Raw genomic sequence first — 19,502 nt, forward strand, 5'->3', positions numbered from 1 at the left:
GTGTACTATCTATTTTCTAATATAGTCAAAATTGTCACTTAGTCAAAATCGCAAGTAAATATAGTCATTATTGACGGTTCCGGGCCCCGGGGACTTCAAGGGAAAGCGCAAAGTCACTTAGTCAATATCTCACCGTGTGTGTGCACCTTTGTTGATCAAAACATCTCAATACCCTAGGTTCTGTACTAACTTTAATAATCCTAGATAACCTGCTTATCTGTAGGTAGAGCCCCAGGGATTAAATGCAGTTTGGTGACCAGCCCCCCCCCCCCCCCCTAGGGGCAGCAGTTAGTGGGCCACACAAACCCCTTCTATCTCCCACTTTATTAGTGCTTGCCACCTGTAAACAGGGACTAAGCACAATAAAACAAAAAAAATAAAGAAACCTAACTAAAAGCTAATCCCTAAATCGTGTCTTGCTCCAAGGCTCTATAACCAAGACGGAGGTGCTGTGGTTTTATAGGGAAAAGGAGCCAGCTTTTAACTATTTTACTGCCCCACACACTATAACCCAGAGGTAATGGAGTGTCGCCCAGATGGAGGAAAGATGGGAGTAAACAGATGTAGCAGGCCCCACCCATGTGCTCCGCTTATCTGTGCTGGAGGCCATATGGCAGGGGGTATCCGTGCGGCAGAACCCTCTATAAGTGCTAACGTTCGCAAACGCCATCTTCCCGTTGACACCTGGCACATGGGCATGCACAGGAGACACACTGGCACAGTGCCTGTCTGCTGTGCCATCTCAATCTTTCCATGTACATTATAGAAAGGCGGTGCCACCAGTAGCACTAACAGGGGTTCTGCGTCATGGAATAGGTCATGGGTGGTGGGTGTACCGCATAGACTCCCCCTCCCCTGGACCCATGTGCATGTCACTGGGAGTAATCCAGCTGCAGGGTGCTGATGCACAGAACTATATATATGTATAATCGGCCATACGATGGGTTCTAGGTACCAGCCCTATCCTACGAGGGATTTCATACCCATCATCTACAGGCGAGAGCAGCGTTTACGTTCCCTGCATGCAGAATAAAATGACACTTTCCCCGTTTGCACTGCGGTCCCGCTGTAACTTTGCGCCTCTAGCTGCACTTCCGTGTTCTTTGGCGTGTGAAGATGCAGTTGGGACACGTCTTTCTGCGACTCATTACTGGTTGGATTCCCCTTTATTGTCTGGTTCACCTCCATTGCAGTATATGGCACATACGTTTAGCTGTGTGAGGTCTACCCTCGGGGCTCCGTATATACATTGGTGACTGTAATAACCTTATAAAACGCATTCAGCAGAAACACAGACACACTGAATATATGACATTTGTACATGTTGGGGAAGTCCTCATACCGTCAGAAGCGTGAACGTCTATACCTGACCAGGTACAGCCCATTGTCCGCCCGGCTCCCTCACAATGATGGCCTCTAACGTGGCTCTCTGGCTGGTGTGGGGCTGCATAACCCCTCTGGGTGGTGACGAATACTGGGACTTGTAGTTCCACAGCAGCCAATGGAGAGTCAAGAGTGGCCTCCCCTGTATGACTATAAGCACATATAAATCTATGGCATGACCTGATCAGGAATAGACAAGACAGATATAGGAGCGCCTATGTTGGAGTGCCCCCTGTACAGTCCTGACACTGTGGGATAAGTTGTATATTTATATATTTATATGTCACTTTGAGTAACACAAACCACAGGGGCGATGGCTCTTCTCCCACGTCCATCCCCCGGTAGCTCTGCTATGCAGACATTGTACAACAGCAATGAGAGCAATATGCGCGCTCCCTCAGAACCTCACTGTCCTCTGTGCCATGCTCTGCCTTCCATCTTGGATCACGCTGACTTGGTTTGGCACAGTCTCTACCGTCATCTTTGCGTCATAGCCAAGCGAGGCTTCCGATGGTTCTGCTGCTCTAGGAGAGGTGAGCTGGGGATCATCGCTGGCCTCCGGGTGACTCTGCGGCCTCAAGTTTGCACTGATAATTGAGGAGTTTTCTTCCAGTGGGAGTGAGGAGGTGCTGGGGTCCTGGACGCTGTCCGTACTGAGTGACGGGTTAAGGGTCTCAGAAACAGTCCTCTCCAGAGCGGAGTTTCCTTGGGAGGGCGTTTTGCAAGGAATGGTTAGAGACGTGTCCACCTTCCTTGGGCGACCCCGCTTACGTTTTGACTGTCCTTCGTCTGAAGAGGCTAATGACGGAAGGACAAGTCGCTTGGCTCCTTTATTTTCCGCTGCTACTACCACCAGGTCTTTGGTGCCATTTTGGCTAGACTTTGGAAGAGTGTGGGTTTCTAGGTTGAGCATATCGGGAAGGATCATGCTGATCATAGGAGGTGCCACTGACTGAGAGACTAGTCCAGTCCCATTCACTCCCGTTGTCACTGTGAGAGGCACTCCGGATGGGACAGCAGCGAAGGGCAAGGGTGACACTTTCAGGTGACCAGGGAGTATGCTAGGTGCCAGGACTGGGGGGGAGAACCGCACAGGGGGGCTGCTAGTAATAAACTTCTCCTCTGTAGGAAGTCGGGGTAGGAGGACGGGCAGTCTTGCCACCAGAGCATCCACCTGCGGGCTGTTGGCTGCCTTCTGCGGCTCCGGGGGCCGCTTCTTCACCTGTGGTGGGCTGCTCGGATTAGGGTTCATCATCTTCTTGTTCTGGAATCGGAAACATGGCCGCAATGTTTATATCAATGTTCTACCCAATGCGATGCATCCCAAAGCGTAGGCTAGCCCAGCAAAAGACAAAGCTACACAGGCGCAGCAATACATCTGTAGCACAGTAAATGGGCAGTAAATAAAAAAAACATAATAAGAAAACAGCAAATAATTTGTCTAGTAATGAAGTCTTCTAGTGCCCACCTTTGCGGCTGTGTCTGCTCCGCTGTCAGGGGATCCCGGCCTCTTAGTTCCAGCCCCTTCCGGCAGCTGCTTCTGGACTTTTTGGCCAATGCTTTGGGAATTTTCTGGGTTTTTTTTGTAAAAGAAATAACAAAAAAAAATTATCCCCCAGGGGATAAAAGGCGGACGTTACACCGGCACACACCAGACGCTGGCAACTAGGGCGTAACACCGTCACACACCGGACGCTGGCAACTAGGGCGTAACACCGGCACACACCGGACGCTGGCAACTAGGGCATAACACCGGCACACACCGGACGCTAACAACTAGGGCGTGACACCGGCACACACCGGACGCTGGCAACTAGGGCGTGATACCTGCAAACACCGGACGCTGGCAACTAGGGCGTGATACCTGCAAACACCGGACGCTAGCAACTAGGGCGTGACACCGGCACACACCGGACGCTGGCAACTAGGGCGTGATACCGGCACAAGCCGCGCACTAGTAACTAGAAAGAGATCGGGAGCGATGGGGACTTACCGGAAAGGACCATGGAGAGGACGAGCTCGGCATTGGCGCTGCGGGGGTTAATGATGTGCTGCTGAATGAGGAACTGAGCGACTTCCACAACGTTGTTGAAGGATCTCTTCAGTATCTTCTCCGCCCAGTTACAGATCAGCGCACACGAGGCATTTATCACATCGTTGTTGTAGGACTGCACCAAATCAGTCAGCTCGGACTAAGGAACAGAGAAGCAGCTGTTATACGAGGCACAGGGAGGGCAAAGGGTCCGATTCAGCTCCCGCAAAGTTCCGGTGTCTGGTACTTTGCGCATGCGCCGGACCTGTTCTCAGATGCAGGTAGGCAGCAGATTATTTGCTGCCGTTTGTGGGCGGGGATGGGGTGGCGACAGTCTCAGTTTCCAAAATCGGACGCATGTCGCTGCCGTGGCAGGGGAGTGAGCTACGTCGGATGAGAAATCCTGAACTCTTAGTTGGATCTAGGGCAGCCGGTCGCATGGGTCATGGCACAGGTGATGGCGTCACAGGTGATCAGATGCTGTGTCCTCGGATACAGCACGGATCACTAACACAAGCAGGAGGCATCTACTTATATCACACACACCTTGCTGCATCAACGTATCAGTGCTATTACTGCTGCTCCCGTGTCAGCAGCAGCGACAGTACCGCCAACCACATCTGAGTCAGGCCCAAGCTGCAGAAAGGTGGGGGAGAGCAAGATATGTAAAGGGGGAGAGAAAGATGCAGGATGGAGAAATAGGTAACGTGTGGCAAAGAAGGGGAGGAGGGAGAGAGGAAGCCGCAGAAAGGGGAGGAGGGAGAGAGGAAGCAGCAGAAAGGGGAGGGAGGAGAGTGGAAGCCGCAGAAAGGGGAGGAGGGAGAGAGGAAGCAGCAGAAAGGGGAGGGAGGAGAGTGGAAGCCGCAGAAAGGGGAGGGAGGAGAGTGGAAGCCGCAGAAAGGGGAGGGAGGAGAGTGGAAGCCGCAGAAAGGGGAGGGAGGAGAGAGTGAGGAAGCCGCAGAAAAGGGAGGGAGGAGAGAGAGAGGAAGCCGCAGAAAAGGGAGGAGATAGAGAGAAAGCCGCAGAAAGGGGAGGAGAGAGAGGGGAAGCCGCAGAAAGGGGAGGAGAGAGAGGAAGCCGCAGAAAGGGGAGGAGAGAGAGGGGAAGCCGCAGAAAGGGGAGGAGGGAGAGAGAGGAAGCCGCAGAAAGGGGAGGAGAGAGAGGGGAAGCCGGAGGAGGGAGAGAGGAAGCCGCAGAAAGGGGAGGAGAGAGAGGGGAATCCGCAGAAAGGGGAGGAGGGATAGAGGAAGCCGCAGAAAGGGGAGGAGAGAGACGAAGCCGCAGAAAGGGGAGGAGGGAGAGAGAGGAAGCCGCAGAAAGGGGAGGAGGGAGAGAGAAAGCCGCAGAAAAGGGAGAGAGAAAGCCGCAGAAAGGGGAGGGAGGAGAGAGGAAGCCGCAGAAAGGGGAAGGAGGAGAGGAAGCCGCAGAAAGGGGAGGGAGGAGGGAGAGAGGAAGCCGCAGAAAGGGGAGGGAGAGAGGAAGCCGCAGAAAGGGGAGGGAGGAGAGAGGAAGCCGCAGAAAGGGGAGGGAGAGAGGAAGCCGCAGAAAGGGGAGGGAGAGAGGAAGCCGCAGAAAGGGGAGGGAGAGAGGAAGTCGCAGAAAGGGGAGGGGGGAGGAGGAAGCCGCAGAAAGGGGAGAGGGGAGGGAGGAGAGAGGAAGCCGCAGAAAGGGGAGGGAGGAGAGAGGAAGCCGCAGAAAGGGGAGGGAGGAGAGAGGAAGCCGCAGAAAGGGGAGGGAGGAGAGAGAGAGGAAGCCGCAGAAAGGGGAGAGAGGAGAGAGAGAGGAAGCCGCAGAAAGGGGAGGGAGGAGAGAGAGAGAGGAAGCCGCAGAAAGGGGAGGGAGGAGAGAGAGAGGAAGCCGCAAAAAGGGGAGGGAGGAGAGAGGAAACCGCAGAAAAGGGAGGGAGGAGAGAGAGAGGAAACCGCAGAAAGGGGAGGGAGGAGAGAGGAAGCCGCAGAAAGGGGAGGGAGGAGAGAGAGAGAGAGGAAGCCGCAGAAAGGGGAGGGAGGAGAGAGGAAGCCGCAGAAAGGGGAGGGAGGAGAGAGAGAGGCAGCCGCAGAAAGGGGAGGGAGGAGAGAGGAAGCCGCAGAAAGGGGAGGGAGGAGAGAGAGAGGAAGCCGCAGAAAGGGGAGGGAGGAGAGAGGAAGCCGCAGAAAGGGGAGGAGGGAGAGGAAGCCGCAGAAAGGGGAGGAGGGAGAGAGGAAGCCGCAGAAAGAGGAGGAGGGAGAGGAAGCCGCAGAAAGGGGAGGAGGGAGAGAGGAAGCCTCAATAAAGGGGAGGGAGAAGAGAGGGAGCCATAGAAAGAGGAGGGAGGAGAGAGGAAGCCGAAGAAAGGGGAGGTAGGAGAGAGAAAGCAGCAGAAAGGGGAGGGGGTATCACCAGAAACGGGAGGGAAAAGAGAGGAAGCCGTAGAAAGTGGAGCGGAGAAGAGAGGAAGCCGTAGAAAGTGAAGCGGGGGAGAGACTAAGCCACAGAAAGGTGGGTGGGGGAGGACGGCAGAAAGGGAAGGGAAGAGAGGAAGCCAGAGAAGAGAGGGTGGAGATAGAAAGCTGGAGAAAAGGGGAAGTGAGGGGGGGAGAGAGTACAGTAGTGTGTGAGAGAGGGTAATGAAGGTAGTCTTACACTTTCCGTCATCTTCAGGTCCAGGCTGGGCAACGGTGGCATGCTCACCATACTCTTCCTCCGCAGACCGCTGTAGCAATATGTTTCATGTCATTAAGGAAAGAGACAGGAATCTGACCATTCTGCTTTCCTCATAGCTGCTAATATGAAACCAGTTGAGAGGCGACCTGTAACTAATACCACGAGATAGACCAGATGGCTCTTACACACTTACTGTGAGCCATACTTACCCATTAGCTGACCACTAACCCATTATGGCTGACACATGAGCAGAGGGGGGGGGGGGACCAACCATGCTGCCGCGTCAGAGGCGTTAATGCAGAGAAGATACCACTTGGCTGGGCAGCTTTATATTTACGCAGAGTACACACCTGTACAATCATCGAGCCTCTCTTTCAATTCGTCCCGTTCACGTGAGAGTGTTTTTATCATGTTTTATCCCATGAAACCTGATGGAATAGAAGGATCGGATCTTATGTGCTGATTAATAGTCATCCGAGTCAATGGTGCGATATCGGAACAAAAGCGTACAGGCACCGAGGCCCCAACCGCCTTCCCCACGCTGCTGCTGCTGCCGCATTTGTGTGTTTTCATTCAATATTTAGACAGACTGTGGTGAGAGATTGGTAGATTGTACAGGCGTAGACGTGTGTATCGGCACTGTGGGGGGGGGGGCTCTGCAACATATACAGGATCAGGGTGTTACCGTACAGACTACACACACTACCGGTGATGAAGAAGCGCCGTGCAGCCCTCACACATCCCCTTCCTGCCAGCTAGGTACAGGGCGGACGGTATTGCACAAAAGGATATTTAGACTGTCCTCTTCCTCCCAGTCTCCTGGCTTTGATATTAGGGAAGATCTCTCGAATGATCTTCCCAAAGTTGGCTACGCTGAGGGGCCGCCCGCAGAGGTTGTCGCAGTAGCGCCTATGGAGAGAGACAGTACGAGTGACGTGATGAGTCGGGGGTCTTACCTGGTGCCACAGCTCCCCCTCTACTTACTTGTAGGCGTCATACACGTCCTGTTTGGGCAAGCACGTATCTGTATGTTCTTCCAGGTGGTTCCGGATCCATGTACACGCATGCATGTGTTCAGCCGTGGTCACAGAGCTCACATCCAGACTGCTGGAAGACAGAAGGTCACACTTACTGAGGTGTCAGGCGGGGTGACTGGAGCCAATCAGATGCTTGCTTTCATTGTATGATCAGGCAGGTAGACTACATGGTGATAGAATTTAAGAGATATTTGCAAATACATGACAAGCCGTTGAGCCCCTTCCTCTCTGGTTATCGGTAGTCCCTATACTACATGATAATAGTACCCACTTATGGCCATGTAATTGTCTCTAGCAAGGCCTCATGATAAAGGCCCATATAGATTGATGGCTAGCTTACCGTAGGAGACACCCCTGGGATCTCCCATTAGCACCACAGGGACCAGCATGCCTTCTAAATGCTAATCCCATACAATGCCTTCTCACACATGCAAACAAACACAGTGGCAGCTGCTCAATAACTCTGGCAATACTTATCAGGTGCATGAAAGGGGAGGGGTCACAGCAAAGAGAAAGGGGGGTGCATTTCCCCTCGGATCCCCCTGCACACCAACTGACACTTGTAGTTGGTCCCTGTGGTTCTAATGGGAGATCCCAGGGGTGCCTCCTAAGGTAAGCTAGCCCTCAGTCTGTATGGGGGTAAGCTAGCCCTCTGTCTGTATGGGGGTAAGCTAGCCCTCAGTCTGTATGGGGGTAAGCTAGCCCTCAGTCTGTATGGGGGTAAGCTAACCCTCAGTCTGTATGGGGATAAGCTAGACCTCAGTCTGCATGGGGGTAAGCTAGACCTCAGTCTGTATGGGGGTAAGTTAGCCCTCAGTCTGTATGGGGGTAAGCTAACCCTCAGTCTGTATGGGGGTAAGCTAGACCTCCGTCTGCATGGGGGTAAGCTAGACCTCCGTCTGCATGGGGGTAAGCTAGACCTCCGTCTGCATGGGGGTAAGCTAGACCTCCGTCTGTATGGGGGTAAGCTAGCCCTCAGTCTGTATGGGGGTAAGCTAGCCCTCAGTCTGTACGGGCCTTTACCATGACGCCTTGCAAGAGACAATTACATGGCCCTAAGTGGGCACTATTATCATGTAGTATAGGGACTACCGATAATAAGAGAAGCCGTGAAGGGGCTCAGCAGCTTGTCGTGTATTTGCAAATATATGGAACAAATATCTCTGAAATTCTACCACCATATAGTTTTCAAACTTCTGCTGGGGCCAGATGTTCTACACCAAACTCCTTATTCCTACTCCTCCCCCCTCATCACCGCTGTGCGATGCTTTTGTAATTTTGTACTTGTACGACGGGGTAGGGACTGACATGCGGGGGTGGACTAGCCCTGTGCTGGGCTTCCCCAATGCATGTCAGGGAAGCTAACTACGATCAGGTCTGAATCACCCCCTTATGTTTGTTTTATTCCTCTTCTGTCAATGATGTTTTTAATAAAAAAAAAGAAAAATAAAGTTTTATTAAATTGAATCCCAAAATAAATCATACTGTCCCATTAGCTGCGTTGCTGCTATTGCAGATAATCCAGGAGGAGACGGGGTTTGTTATCTGTGTATTACAGCTACAGGACAACCGGAGAGGCTGCGGAGGGTACAGCGCACGGACATGGATGGGTTAACAGTAATGGCACCAAAACAAAACTGGTCTGCCTGAGAATGGAGGCGCGGTATAGGAGGGAAGGACCGGAGCATATTGGGATACCTAAAAGTTTAACTGTTTGGTGCCCGGTCCTTTACCACCACCTACATCCCATTGTTTTCCCTGTGGAGCCTATGGAACCCGAAGAAGTAATATAATATAATAATGTAAAGGGCGCCAATTCAGAGTTGTACGCTATTGTGATTTTCTACGCTAGCAACTGCTAATGTTAGCAAGTGAAGCTGAAAACAGGCGCCTACCGGAGAGATCGCAACTCATTCACAATTTGCATACGCAGCCTATACGCAAGAACGTTAAACATCGACTGCTCCTATTTTCGGGGGCGTGGCTTGGAGGCTGACTGTGAAAGCTGCACTTCAGATGAGCTCCCAGGGATCTGGGAACTTTTGACTAATAAAAAGCACCAAATTCACACAAACACCTGTACCCTGTGTGATGGGCATTGTAATATAATTGAAGCAGGTGGTGAGTCGGTGCTGCGGAGTCGGGGAGCCGGTTTACTGGCTCTCGCGGACTGCGGCCTACTCACTGCCCTGAAGCCGGGGCCTCAATTTTTGTTCATCCCCGAGGCCGCATTGTTAACACCCCCCGGGACGTCTGGAGAGCCCATCACGACACCTCACCTGCTGTAGACATCTGCGGCCCCCCTGGAGTTTGGGGCTGGCTGGCGGGAGCGCACCGGGACCAGAGCGGGGTCGGACTCTGTGCTCTGAAGATCGGGCGGTGGCCATCTTGGATATGGTGAGACACGGAGGAGACGCAGAGAGGACGTCCGGCGGCCGAGTGAGCGCAGCGGGTGGCAGAGGCTCTGACGGGCTGAGTGCTCCGTCCCTTCCCCGAAGACTCTAGCCGCGGCGCCCGTCTCTCGATACTGAGGACGGACCGCTGGCCTGACCGCAGCTCCCCCCGTCCCCCCCCCCCCCCCGCCTGGCAGAAACACAGCGGCTCCCGCTGCAGGTGCCCCCTACATATCAGGGACCTGATAACGGGTCTCCAGGGCACCCTGAGGGTATAAATTAAGGGAGAAAAGAAAAAAAAAAACACAAAAAAGAAGAATTAAAATAAATAAATAGGGGGCGTGGCCTGGATGTCCTAGAAAGTGGATGTGAATTCCACAACTCCTACTTCCCTGACCCCCTTATTGGGCCCTATCCTCTTCTTATTGCCGCCAGACTGCTTCCACTCCCTCACAGGGACCCTCTGCACCCGCTGGCACCTGCTGTGGGGGACCCGCGGAATCGGGGAGTGCTTTTAAGCACTCCTGCGGGTTGCGGCCTTCCCCCCCAGCCTAGGGCCTGAGGCTCAGGTTTGGAGCGGGGCCGGACCAGCGGACCGGGACAGACGTCACACGGGAGCCCATCACCTCTCTCCCTCCTTACTCGTGTCCCCCTGCACCACTGAAGCATAGCCGGACGACAATCTGCTCAGCGGAAGCCTCCTGTGTCTACACATTGAAGACGGCGCGGACCCCGGCGGGGGCGCCCGGAGCCCGGACTGCGGTCCCACTAGCCGGAGGGAAGCGGATTCGTGAACGGGCAACGGGGTAAGTTGAGAGGTTAACTCTCCCCGTGCCCCTTGCCCTACGACCCGTCCTCCGGTACTGCAGCGGCCCAGGGCCTTCCCTCCGATCCGGGGCCTCAAAATAGACACCTGCCTGCCCGTGACTCGCAGACCCGAAATATCTTCTTCGGAGTCCCCCACAGACACCGGAAAAACCCCTCACCCCTGCTCTTCCTACGGTCACCCACCCCCAGGCAGGCCTTGCCCCTGTTGAATGCTGGAGACCCACTAAAAAAAAAAAAAAAAAACACATCGAGGCTGACCGCACAGCCTCTTCCCATCAATACTCTCCACGTCTGCAGAGACCCTCTAACCTCTATATTTTTTTTTCCCTTGCTGTCTGGCGCCCAAACATCGCCATGCACTGCCTTGGACTTTTGTTCTCTACTACTCTACCCGGGGCCACCTGATGGCTAACTGATACCAGGCCACGGGGGGATGACCGCTCCCTAAAAGCCATGTCGCTGAATGTATCCTGCTAATCCTGACACATCTTGAGCTACTTGCAAACAACCTCCACACCGTCACTCTCTAGAATATGAGACGTGCCTCGAAATCCTCTAGACGGAGCAAAAACAACCAACCACGGAAAGTCACGAGGTCTCAAGCAGACCTGAGGCCCTTCCTTCATCCCACGATATCCCCACAGATGGAAAGCCGTTCCTCTCCCCGCTCCCAGACCTCCCCCTCTGCTTCTCCGACTTCGATTCCAGCTGACGAGATGGCTGATCCTTCGGTAGCTAGTAGTCGCGAGCTCCGGGATATCCTAACCTTCATGAGGTCCCTTCCCACAAAACAAGACCTTCAAGACACTATCAGGAACGAGCTCGCTTCCATCAAAAGCGACATTTCTCACCTATCCGACCGAGTGGTTACTCTGGAGGAAGACCAAGAAGCCAGTGCTTCCTGTATGTCCCAGCTGAGGGATTCTGTCCTTGCTCAGTCCAAAGAAATCCGAGCTTTACAGTCCAGAATGACGGATATCGACAACAGGGGCAGACGGAACAACATCCGAGTCCGTGGTCTCCCGGAGGAGGTTTCCCGGTCTGGCCTAGTGGACGCCCTGTCCAAGATATTCAACAAACTCTTGGGAACAAACTCTGATAATGTCATCACTTTCGACAGAGCCCACAGAGCCCTTAGACCGAGGGGCCTAGCCACTGACCGACCTCGTGACGTCATTTGCCGGCTCCATTACTTCGCCCAGAAGGAGGAGATCATGTTCAAAGCCAGGCAACTTGATAGCATTGATTTCAATGGCTGCACTATAAGCCTCTATCAAGACCTTTCCTGGTACACACTGCAGCAGCGGAAATCCCTGAAGCCCCTGATGGATGAGCTGCGGAAACGTCAGCTTCGTTACCGTTGGGGATTTCCATTTCACATTCAAGTCTGCTCCTCGGGGAAATGGTACACCCTATCTTCCCACACAGGCCTCATTCCGTTTTGTACCTCCTTAGGCCTTCCTCCATTGTCCATTCCATACTGGGAGTTTCCTCTTCCGGATATGCCGCCTCCTAAACGGGCTTCTAACGAACAACCATGGCAAGAGGTTCGAGGTACCGGGAAGAGATCCCAGTCTATTACATCTCCTTCCAAAACCGATTAGCTTTAATGGATCCATTTGACTGATATTGCTATTTCCCTCCTACAGGATCGCCTGCTGTTAATGCAATGTTAGAGGGTCATTTTTTCCTCTCTCAAAGGATCCACAACCATGTTACATATCAATCCCTAGTTATTTACGGAGGTTTTTGATAGTTGGTTAACATTCGTGTTTGGGCTGACAGGCGGGGGGAGGGGGCGGCGGAATTGGCTGCTGCCCTTGCCCCCCCCCCCCCTCTGGCCGTCTCCCTTCTTATCTCTTTCTCCCTCTCCTTTTTACTGTGTCAGTTTAAATATGTTATTGTTGTTATCATGGTTCAGGTTGCGGTCCATCCCCCATTCCCCCATACAATACCCGCCTCTGGCTACATGCCGGTAGGGAGACTGACGAGTTCACGGTTCAGTCTCTCTCCTGCGGGTCTTTTGCTGATGTTATTACATTGTTTTTGTATTTCTTTCTATTCTATCTCTTTTTCCATGCTTGCTCTTCCTTCTCTCCTTCCCCCCTCCTTCCACTTCAAGGTTTCTAGGACAAAGTTCTACTTCAACCCACCATGAGTTCCCCAGGGAAGATTAAAGTGCTGTCCCTTAATGCACGAGGTCTCAACTCGCCGGAGAAGAGATCTAGCCTTTTACGTTTGTTAAGATCTGAAAGAGCAGATGTTGCATTAGTGCAGGAGACCCATTTCAAGATTGGAATCCGCAACCCCTCTATCACCAATCGCTACTTCCCAGTAGCGTTTTACAGTAACACCCCAGGTAGCAAATCCAAGGGGGTGGCTATTGTTTTCTCCAGGGACTTACGTGTCTCAGATGCTGTCATACACAGGGTAGTACCGGGAAGGTTCCTTATTTTGACCTGTAAGATCTCTGAGCAAATATTTACCTTTGCGGTGATTTACGCCCCAAACCAGGCCCAGCTATCCTTCTTTAATTCCTTCCTCCCGAAATTGGATTCTCTGTTACAAGGTATCACGGTCTTAGGTGGTGACTTTAACTGGACATTAGACCCCAATACTGACACCTCATCCCAAACCTCCAGATTTGTTGCATCTAAATACCGCCGTGTTAAACACCTACTTCACACACGGCAACTGGCCGACTCCTGGAGAACTCTTAACCCCTCAGGACGTGACTACTCCTTTTATTCACACCCTCATAAGGTTTATTCCCGCATCGACTACTTATTCCTTAGCCATAGACACCTCCCACTTCTTATAGATGCCACCATTGGCTCTATCACATGGTCTGACCATGCCCCAGTGACTTTGACCTTGACCCTCCCCCACGGCTCTCATAAACAATGGACCTGGAGACTCAATGAGTCTCTTCTATATGACACACTCTGTAAAGAAACCTTAGACAAGACTCTAGACGACTACATCGCCACAAACGTCACGGATGATGTCTCCCACCTCACTGTGTGGGAGGCGCATAAATGTGTCCTTCGCGGCAAGCTGATACAACTGGGCACCCACAAAAAGAAACAGAGGCAATCTCTGATCGTAGGACTTTTACATAAAATCCACACCCTTGAGACAGCCCACAAAGTATCACTGTCAGATGTGACCCTAGTAGAGCTATCAGAAGCCCGCTCTCAGCTGAATAAACTTCTCTCTAACAATATAATTCATTCCATCCATAAATGTAAACAGAAGTACTACCAGTGGGGCAATAAACCTGGTCGAGTCCTGGCTCATGCTATACGAGCTCAACACTCGGCTTCATTTATTGGCTCGGTGAAAGACGCCAGAGGGACCCCCAAATTTAAATCACCTGAGATTGGGGCTTGCTTCGCACAATTCTACACTTTGCTCTACAATCTAGAGAACACTTCCCCTACTGTAGATCCCTTCCTTTTACACCAAAAAATAAGGGACTATCTAAAGTCCATCGATTACCCTGTTCTCCCACCCTCGGAGCTAAATATACTGGAAGCCCCCTTCACTACCCAAGAGTTAGACCGGCCATCTCCTCTATGAAGTCGGGGAAAAGTCCTGGCCCTGACGGCTTCACTATAGCATACTATAAGGTGTTTAAAGATAAATTGTTTCCTCTCCTTCTCCGGGCATTCAACTCAATTACATCTGGCTCCCACTTTTCCCGTGACTCATTGGAGGCTCACGTGTCGGTTATACCGAAACAGGGCAAAGATCCTTTGGCCTGCTCCAACTACAGACCCATCTCCCTTCTCAACGTAGATCTTAAAATCTATGCAAAGATTCTGGCGAACAGACTTAATGTGCTGGTCCCTCTTCTAGTCCATAGCGACCAGGTGGGCTTTGTCCTGGGCCGAGAGGCCAAAGACAACACTACCAAAATTCTCAACCTCATTCACCTAGCTGCCCGCAGTACTACCCCTACCATCCTACTCTCCACTGACGCCGAAAAGGCATTTGATAGGGTCAGTTGGAAATTTATGGAAACTATCTTAGAGCACATAGGCTTAGGTCATAACGCACTCGCCTGGATAATGGCCCTATATGACTCCCCGACGGCAAGGGTTCGCGTAAACGGCACCCTGTCAAACCCATTCCCCATAAACAATGGCACCAGACAGGGCTGCCCACTATCTCCTTTGATCTTCGTGCTCTGCATCGAAGCATTGGCCAGGTCCATTCGGGCTAATCAGGCTATCAAAGGTTTCACCGTAGGTGATGGTGAATATAAACTTGCCTTGTTTGCAGATGACCTCCTGGCCATAATTTCACATCCCACTGACTCCCTCCCACACCTAATGAAAGAACTTGATCTATTCGGACACCTTTCCAACTTTAAAATTAATTATAATAAATCTAGTGCTCTTAACATTTCTGCTCCCGTAGACTCCGTCGCAGTCCTTAAACGCACTTTTCCTTTCGCGTGGCAATCTTCCCACATAACATACCTCGGTGTTAAATTGAGCGCTAACGACTCCCAGCTGTTCCCTTTGAATTACTTACCCCTATTGCACGCAATTCGGAATGACTACTCCAGATGGAACATGAAACTTTTATCCTGGTTCGGAAGGATAAATGTAGTTAAGATGAACACCCTCCCTAAATTATTATACTTGATGCAGACCCTCCCGATCCGCATCCCGGAGACCTGGTTTCGATCAATCTCACTCTTGATTCGACAATTTGTCTGGCAACGGAGGAGACCTGGGATTAGTAGCTCCCAATTGACAAAGCCGATTGTAAGTGGCGGCCTTAAGCTTCCTGATATAAAAAATTATTATCATGCCATCCTTTTGAATAGAATTATAGATTGGACAAGATACCGTGAACTTAAACAATGGGTGAAGTTGGAAGGCCTATACATACAACAATTCCCAGAAATATTTCCCTGGCTCCCCTCCCTCCCCAAACTGCTCCTTCCCCACCCCACCATTACTCCTACACTTACTACATGGAAATCATTGCGCACACTACCTTACATCTCTTCTAAATTCAGCCCCCTGACGTCCTTCCTGGCCAACCCTGAATTTGCACCGGGAATCAACCCAGCCCACTTCTCACATTGGGCTTCAACAGGTTTGTTCAGAGTTGGCCAGATGGTGTCATCAACTGGAGTCAAACAATTCTCAGAACTCAAGGAGAGGTGGGACATCCCCCAACAGGACTTTTGGAAATTCCTGCAAATAAGACACTTCCTGACATCTAGCTCCAGACTCAAAAACGCCGCCAGAGAGATGACCCTTTTTGAGAAGCTTTGCGTTGCCGTACATGACCCGACCCACACTACTTCCACGCTTTACAAAATTGCCTGCCACTCCCAACCTACCGACACTCCATCCTTTGCTGTGGCATGGGAGAGAGACCTGGGCATCTCTCTGTCGTGTAGAGACTGGGAAAAAAATAAGATTTTACTTACCGATAAATCTATTTCTCGGAGTCCGTAGTGGATGCTGGGGTTCCTGAAAGGACCATGGGGAATAGCGGCTCCGCAGGAGACAGGGCACAAAAAGTAAAGCTTTTCCAGATCAGGTGGTGTGCACTGGCTCCTCCCCCTATGACCCTCCTCCAGACTCCAGTTAGGTACTGTGCCCGGACGAGCGTACACAATAAGGGAGGATTTTGAATCCCGGGTAAGACTCATACCAGCCACACCAATCACACCGTACAACTTGTGATCTAAACCCAGTTAACAGTATGATAACAGCGGAGCCTCTGAAAGATGGCTTCCTTCAACAATAACACGAATTAGTTAACAATAACTATGTACAATTATTGCAGATAATCCGCACTTGGGATGGGCGCCCAGCATCCACTACGGACTCCGAGAAATAGATTTATCGGTAAGTAAAATCTTATTTTCTCTATCGTCCTAGTGGATGCTGGGGTTCCTGAAAGGACCATGGGGATTATACCAAAGCTCCCAAACGGGCGGGAGAGTGCGGATGACTCTGCAGCACCGAATGAGAGAACTCCAGGTCCTCCTTAGCCAGAGTATCAAATTTGTAAAATTTTACAAACGTGTTCTCCCCTGACCACGTAGCTGCTCGGCAAAGTTGTAATGCCGAGACCCCTCGGGCAGCCGCCCAAGATGAGCCCACCTTCCTTGTGGAGTGGGCCTTTACAGATTTAGGCTGTGGCAGGCCTGCCACAGAATGTGCAAGTTGGATTGTGCTACAGATCCAACGAGCAATCGTCTGCTTAGACGCAGGAGCACCCATCTTGTTGGGTGCATACAATATAAACGAGTCAGATTTTCTGACTCCAGCTGTCCTTGCAATATATATTTTTAATGCTCTGACAACGTCCAGTAACTTGGAGTCCTCCAAGTCACTTGTAGCCGCAGGCACTACAATAGGCTGGTTCAGATGAAATGCTGACACCACCTTAGGGAGAAAATTCGGACGAGTCCGCAGTTCTGCCCTGTCCGAATGGAAAATCAGATATGGGCTTTTGTAAGATAAAGCTGCCAGTTCTGACACTCTCCTGGCCGAAGCCAGGGCTAGAAGCATGGTCACTTTCCATGTGAGATATTTCAAATCCACCTTCTTTAGTGGTTCAAACCAATGAGATTTTAGAAAGTCCAAAACCACATTGAGATCCCACGGTGCCACTGGAGGCACCACAGGAGGCTGTATATGTAGCACTCCCTTAACAAAGGTCTGGACTTCAGGGACTGAAGCCAATTCTTTTTGAAAGAAAATCGACAGGGCCGAAATTTGAACCTTAATAGATCCCAATTTGAGACCCATAGACAATCCTGATTGCAGGAAAATGTAGGAATCGACCCAGTTGAAATTCCTCCGTCGGAGCACTCCGATCTTCGCACCACGCAACATATTTTCGCCAAATTCGGTGATAATGTTGCACGGTTACTTCCTTCCTTGCTTTAATCAAAGTAGGAATGACTTCTTCCGGCATGCCTTTTTCCTTTAGGATCCGGCGTTCAACCGCCATGTCGTCAAACGCAGCTGCGGTAAGTCTTGAAACAGACAGGGACCCTGCTGAAGCAAGTCCCTCCTTAGAGGTAGAGGCCACGGATCTTCCGTGATCATCTCTTGAAGTTCCGGGTACCAAGTCCTTCTTGGCCAATCCGGAACCACTAGTATCGTCCTTACGCCTCTTTGCCGTATAATTCTCAATACTTTTGGTATGAGAGGCAGAGGAGGAAACACATACACCGACTGGTACACCCAAGGCGTTACCAGCGCGTCCACAGCTATTGCCTGCGGATCTCTTGACCTGGCGCAATACCTGTCCAGTTTTTTGTTGAGGCGAGACGCCATCATGTCCACCATTGGTCTTTCCCAACGGGTTACCAGCAAGTGGAAGACTTCTGGATGAAGTCCCCACTCTCCCGGGTGAAGATCGTGTCTGCTGAGGAAGTCTGCTTCCCAGTTGTCCACTCCCGGGATGAACACTGCTGACAGTGCTATCACATGATTCTCTGCCCAGCGAAGAATCCTTGCAGCTTCTGCCATTGCACTCCTGCTTCTTGTGCCGCCCTGTCTGTTCACATGGGCGACTGCCGTGATGTTGTCCGACTGGATCAACACCGGTTTTCCCTGAAGCAGAGGTTCTGCCTGGCTTAGAGCATTGTATATTGCTCTTAGTTCCAGAATGTTTATGTGAAGAGACGTTTCCAGGCTCGTCCATACTCCCTGGAAGTTTCTTCCTTGTGTGACTGCTCCCCAGCCTCTCAGGCTGGCGTCCGTGGTCACCAGGATCCAATCCTGTATGCCGAATCTGCGGCCCTCCAATAGATGAGCACTCTGCAACCACCACAGAAGAGACACCCTTGTCCTTGGAGACAGGGTTATCCGCAGGTGCATCTGAAGATGCGACCCTGACCATTTGTCCAACAGATCCCTTTGGAAAATTCTTGCGTGGAATCTGCCGAATGGAATTGCTTCGTAAGAAGCCACCATTTTTCCCAGGACTCTTGAGCATTGTACAGACACCTTTCCTGGTTTTAGGAGGTTCCTGACAAGCTCGGATAACTCCTTGGCTTTTTCCTCCGGGAGAAAAACCTTTTTCTGAACCGTGTCCAGAATCATCCCTAGGAACAGCAGACGAGTTGTCGGCATTAACTGGGATTTTGGAATATTCAGAATCCACCCGTGCTGTTTTAGCACTTCTTGCGACAGTGCTAATCCCATCTCTAGCTGTTCTCTGGACCTTGCCCTTATTAGGAGATCGTCCAAGTATGGGATAATTAATATGCCTTTTCTTCGAAGAAGAATCATCATCTCGGCCATTACCTTTGTAAAGACCCGAGGTGCCGTGGACAATCCGAACGGCAGCGTCTGAAACTGATAGTGACAGTTTTGTACAACGAACCTGAGGTACCCCTGGTCCAGGTTCGCTATCACTGCTCTGAGTGACTCCATCATGAACTTGAACTTCTTTATGTACAGGTTCAAAGACTTCAGATTTAGAATAGGCCTTACCGAGCCATCCGGCTTCGGTACCACAAAAAGAGTGGAATAATACCCCTTCCCTTGTTGTAGAAGAGGTACCTTGACTATCACCTGCTGAGAGTACAGCTTGTGAATGGCTTCCAAAACCGTCTCCCTTTCGGAGGGGGACGTTGGTAAAGCAGACTTCAGGAAACGGCGAGGTGGATCTGTCTCTAATTCCAACCTGTACCCCTGAGATATTATCTGCAGGATCCAGGGATCTACCTGCGAGTGAGCCCACTGCGCGCTGTAATTTTTGAGACGACCACCCACCGTCCCCGAGTCCGCTTGAGAAGCCCCAGCGTCATGCTGAGGCTTTTGTAGAAGCCGGGGAAGGCTTCTGTTCCTGGGAAGGAGCTGCCTGTTGCTGTCTCTTCCCTCGACCTCTGCCTCGTGGCAGATATGAATAGCCCTTTGCTCTCTTATTTTTAAAGGAACGAAAGGGCTGCGGTTGAAAAGTCGGTGCCTTTTTCTGTTGGGGAGTGACTTGAGGTAGAAAGGTGGATTTCCCGGCTGTAGCCGTGGCCACCAAATCTGATAGACCGACTCCAAATAACTCCTCCCCTTTATACGGCAAAACTTCCATATGTCGTTTTGAATCCGCATCGCCTGTCCACTGTCGCGTCCATAAAGCTCTTCTGGCCGAAATGGACATAGCACTTACCCGTGATGCCAGTGTGCAGATATCCCT

General features: G+C 51.4%; 1 protein-coding gene across 5 annotated transcripts in view; it reads right to left on the minus strand.

The window, feature by feature from the left end:
- Positions 1-1,147: 1,147 nt before the first annotated feature.
- The window catches only part of RFX5 (regulatory factor X5), a 28,923-nt gene continuing 10,568 nt past the window's right edge, over positions 1,148-19,502 (minus strand). For 4 of the 5 annotated variants that reach the window (XM_063946678.1, XM_063946677.1, XM_063946675.1 and 1 more), the window contains 6 exons: positions 7,043-7,165; positions 6,847-6,967; positions 6,038-6,115; positions 3,377-3,575; positions 2,852-2,955; positions 1,148-2,647 (listed from right to left, as the gene is read on the minus strand). In XM_063946678.1, coding sequence (XP_063802748.1) covers positions 1,781-2,647; positions 2,852-2,955; positions 3,377-3,575; positions 6,038-6,115; positions 6,847-6,967; positions 7,043-7,165 — 1,492 coding nt within the window. In that variant the 3' untranslated portion in view covers positions 1,148-1,780. The remainder of the gene's footprint in view (positions 2,648-2,851; positions 2,956-3,376; positions 3,576-6,037; positions 6,116-6,846; positions 6,968-7,042; positions 7,166-19,502) is intronic. The other variant, XM_063946674.1, reaches the window with a different exon arrangement.

This window comes from Pseudophryne corroboree, chromosome 12, assembly GCF_028390025.1.
Source record: "Pseudophryne corroboree isolate aPseCor3 chromosome 12, aPseCor3.hap2, whole genome shotgun sequence".
Lineage (NCBI taxonomy): Eukaryota > Metazoa > Chordata > Amphibia > Anura > Myobatrachidae > Pseudophryne > Pseudophryne corroboree.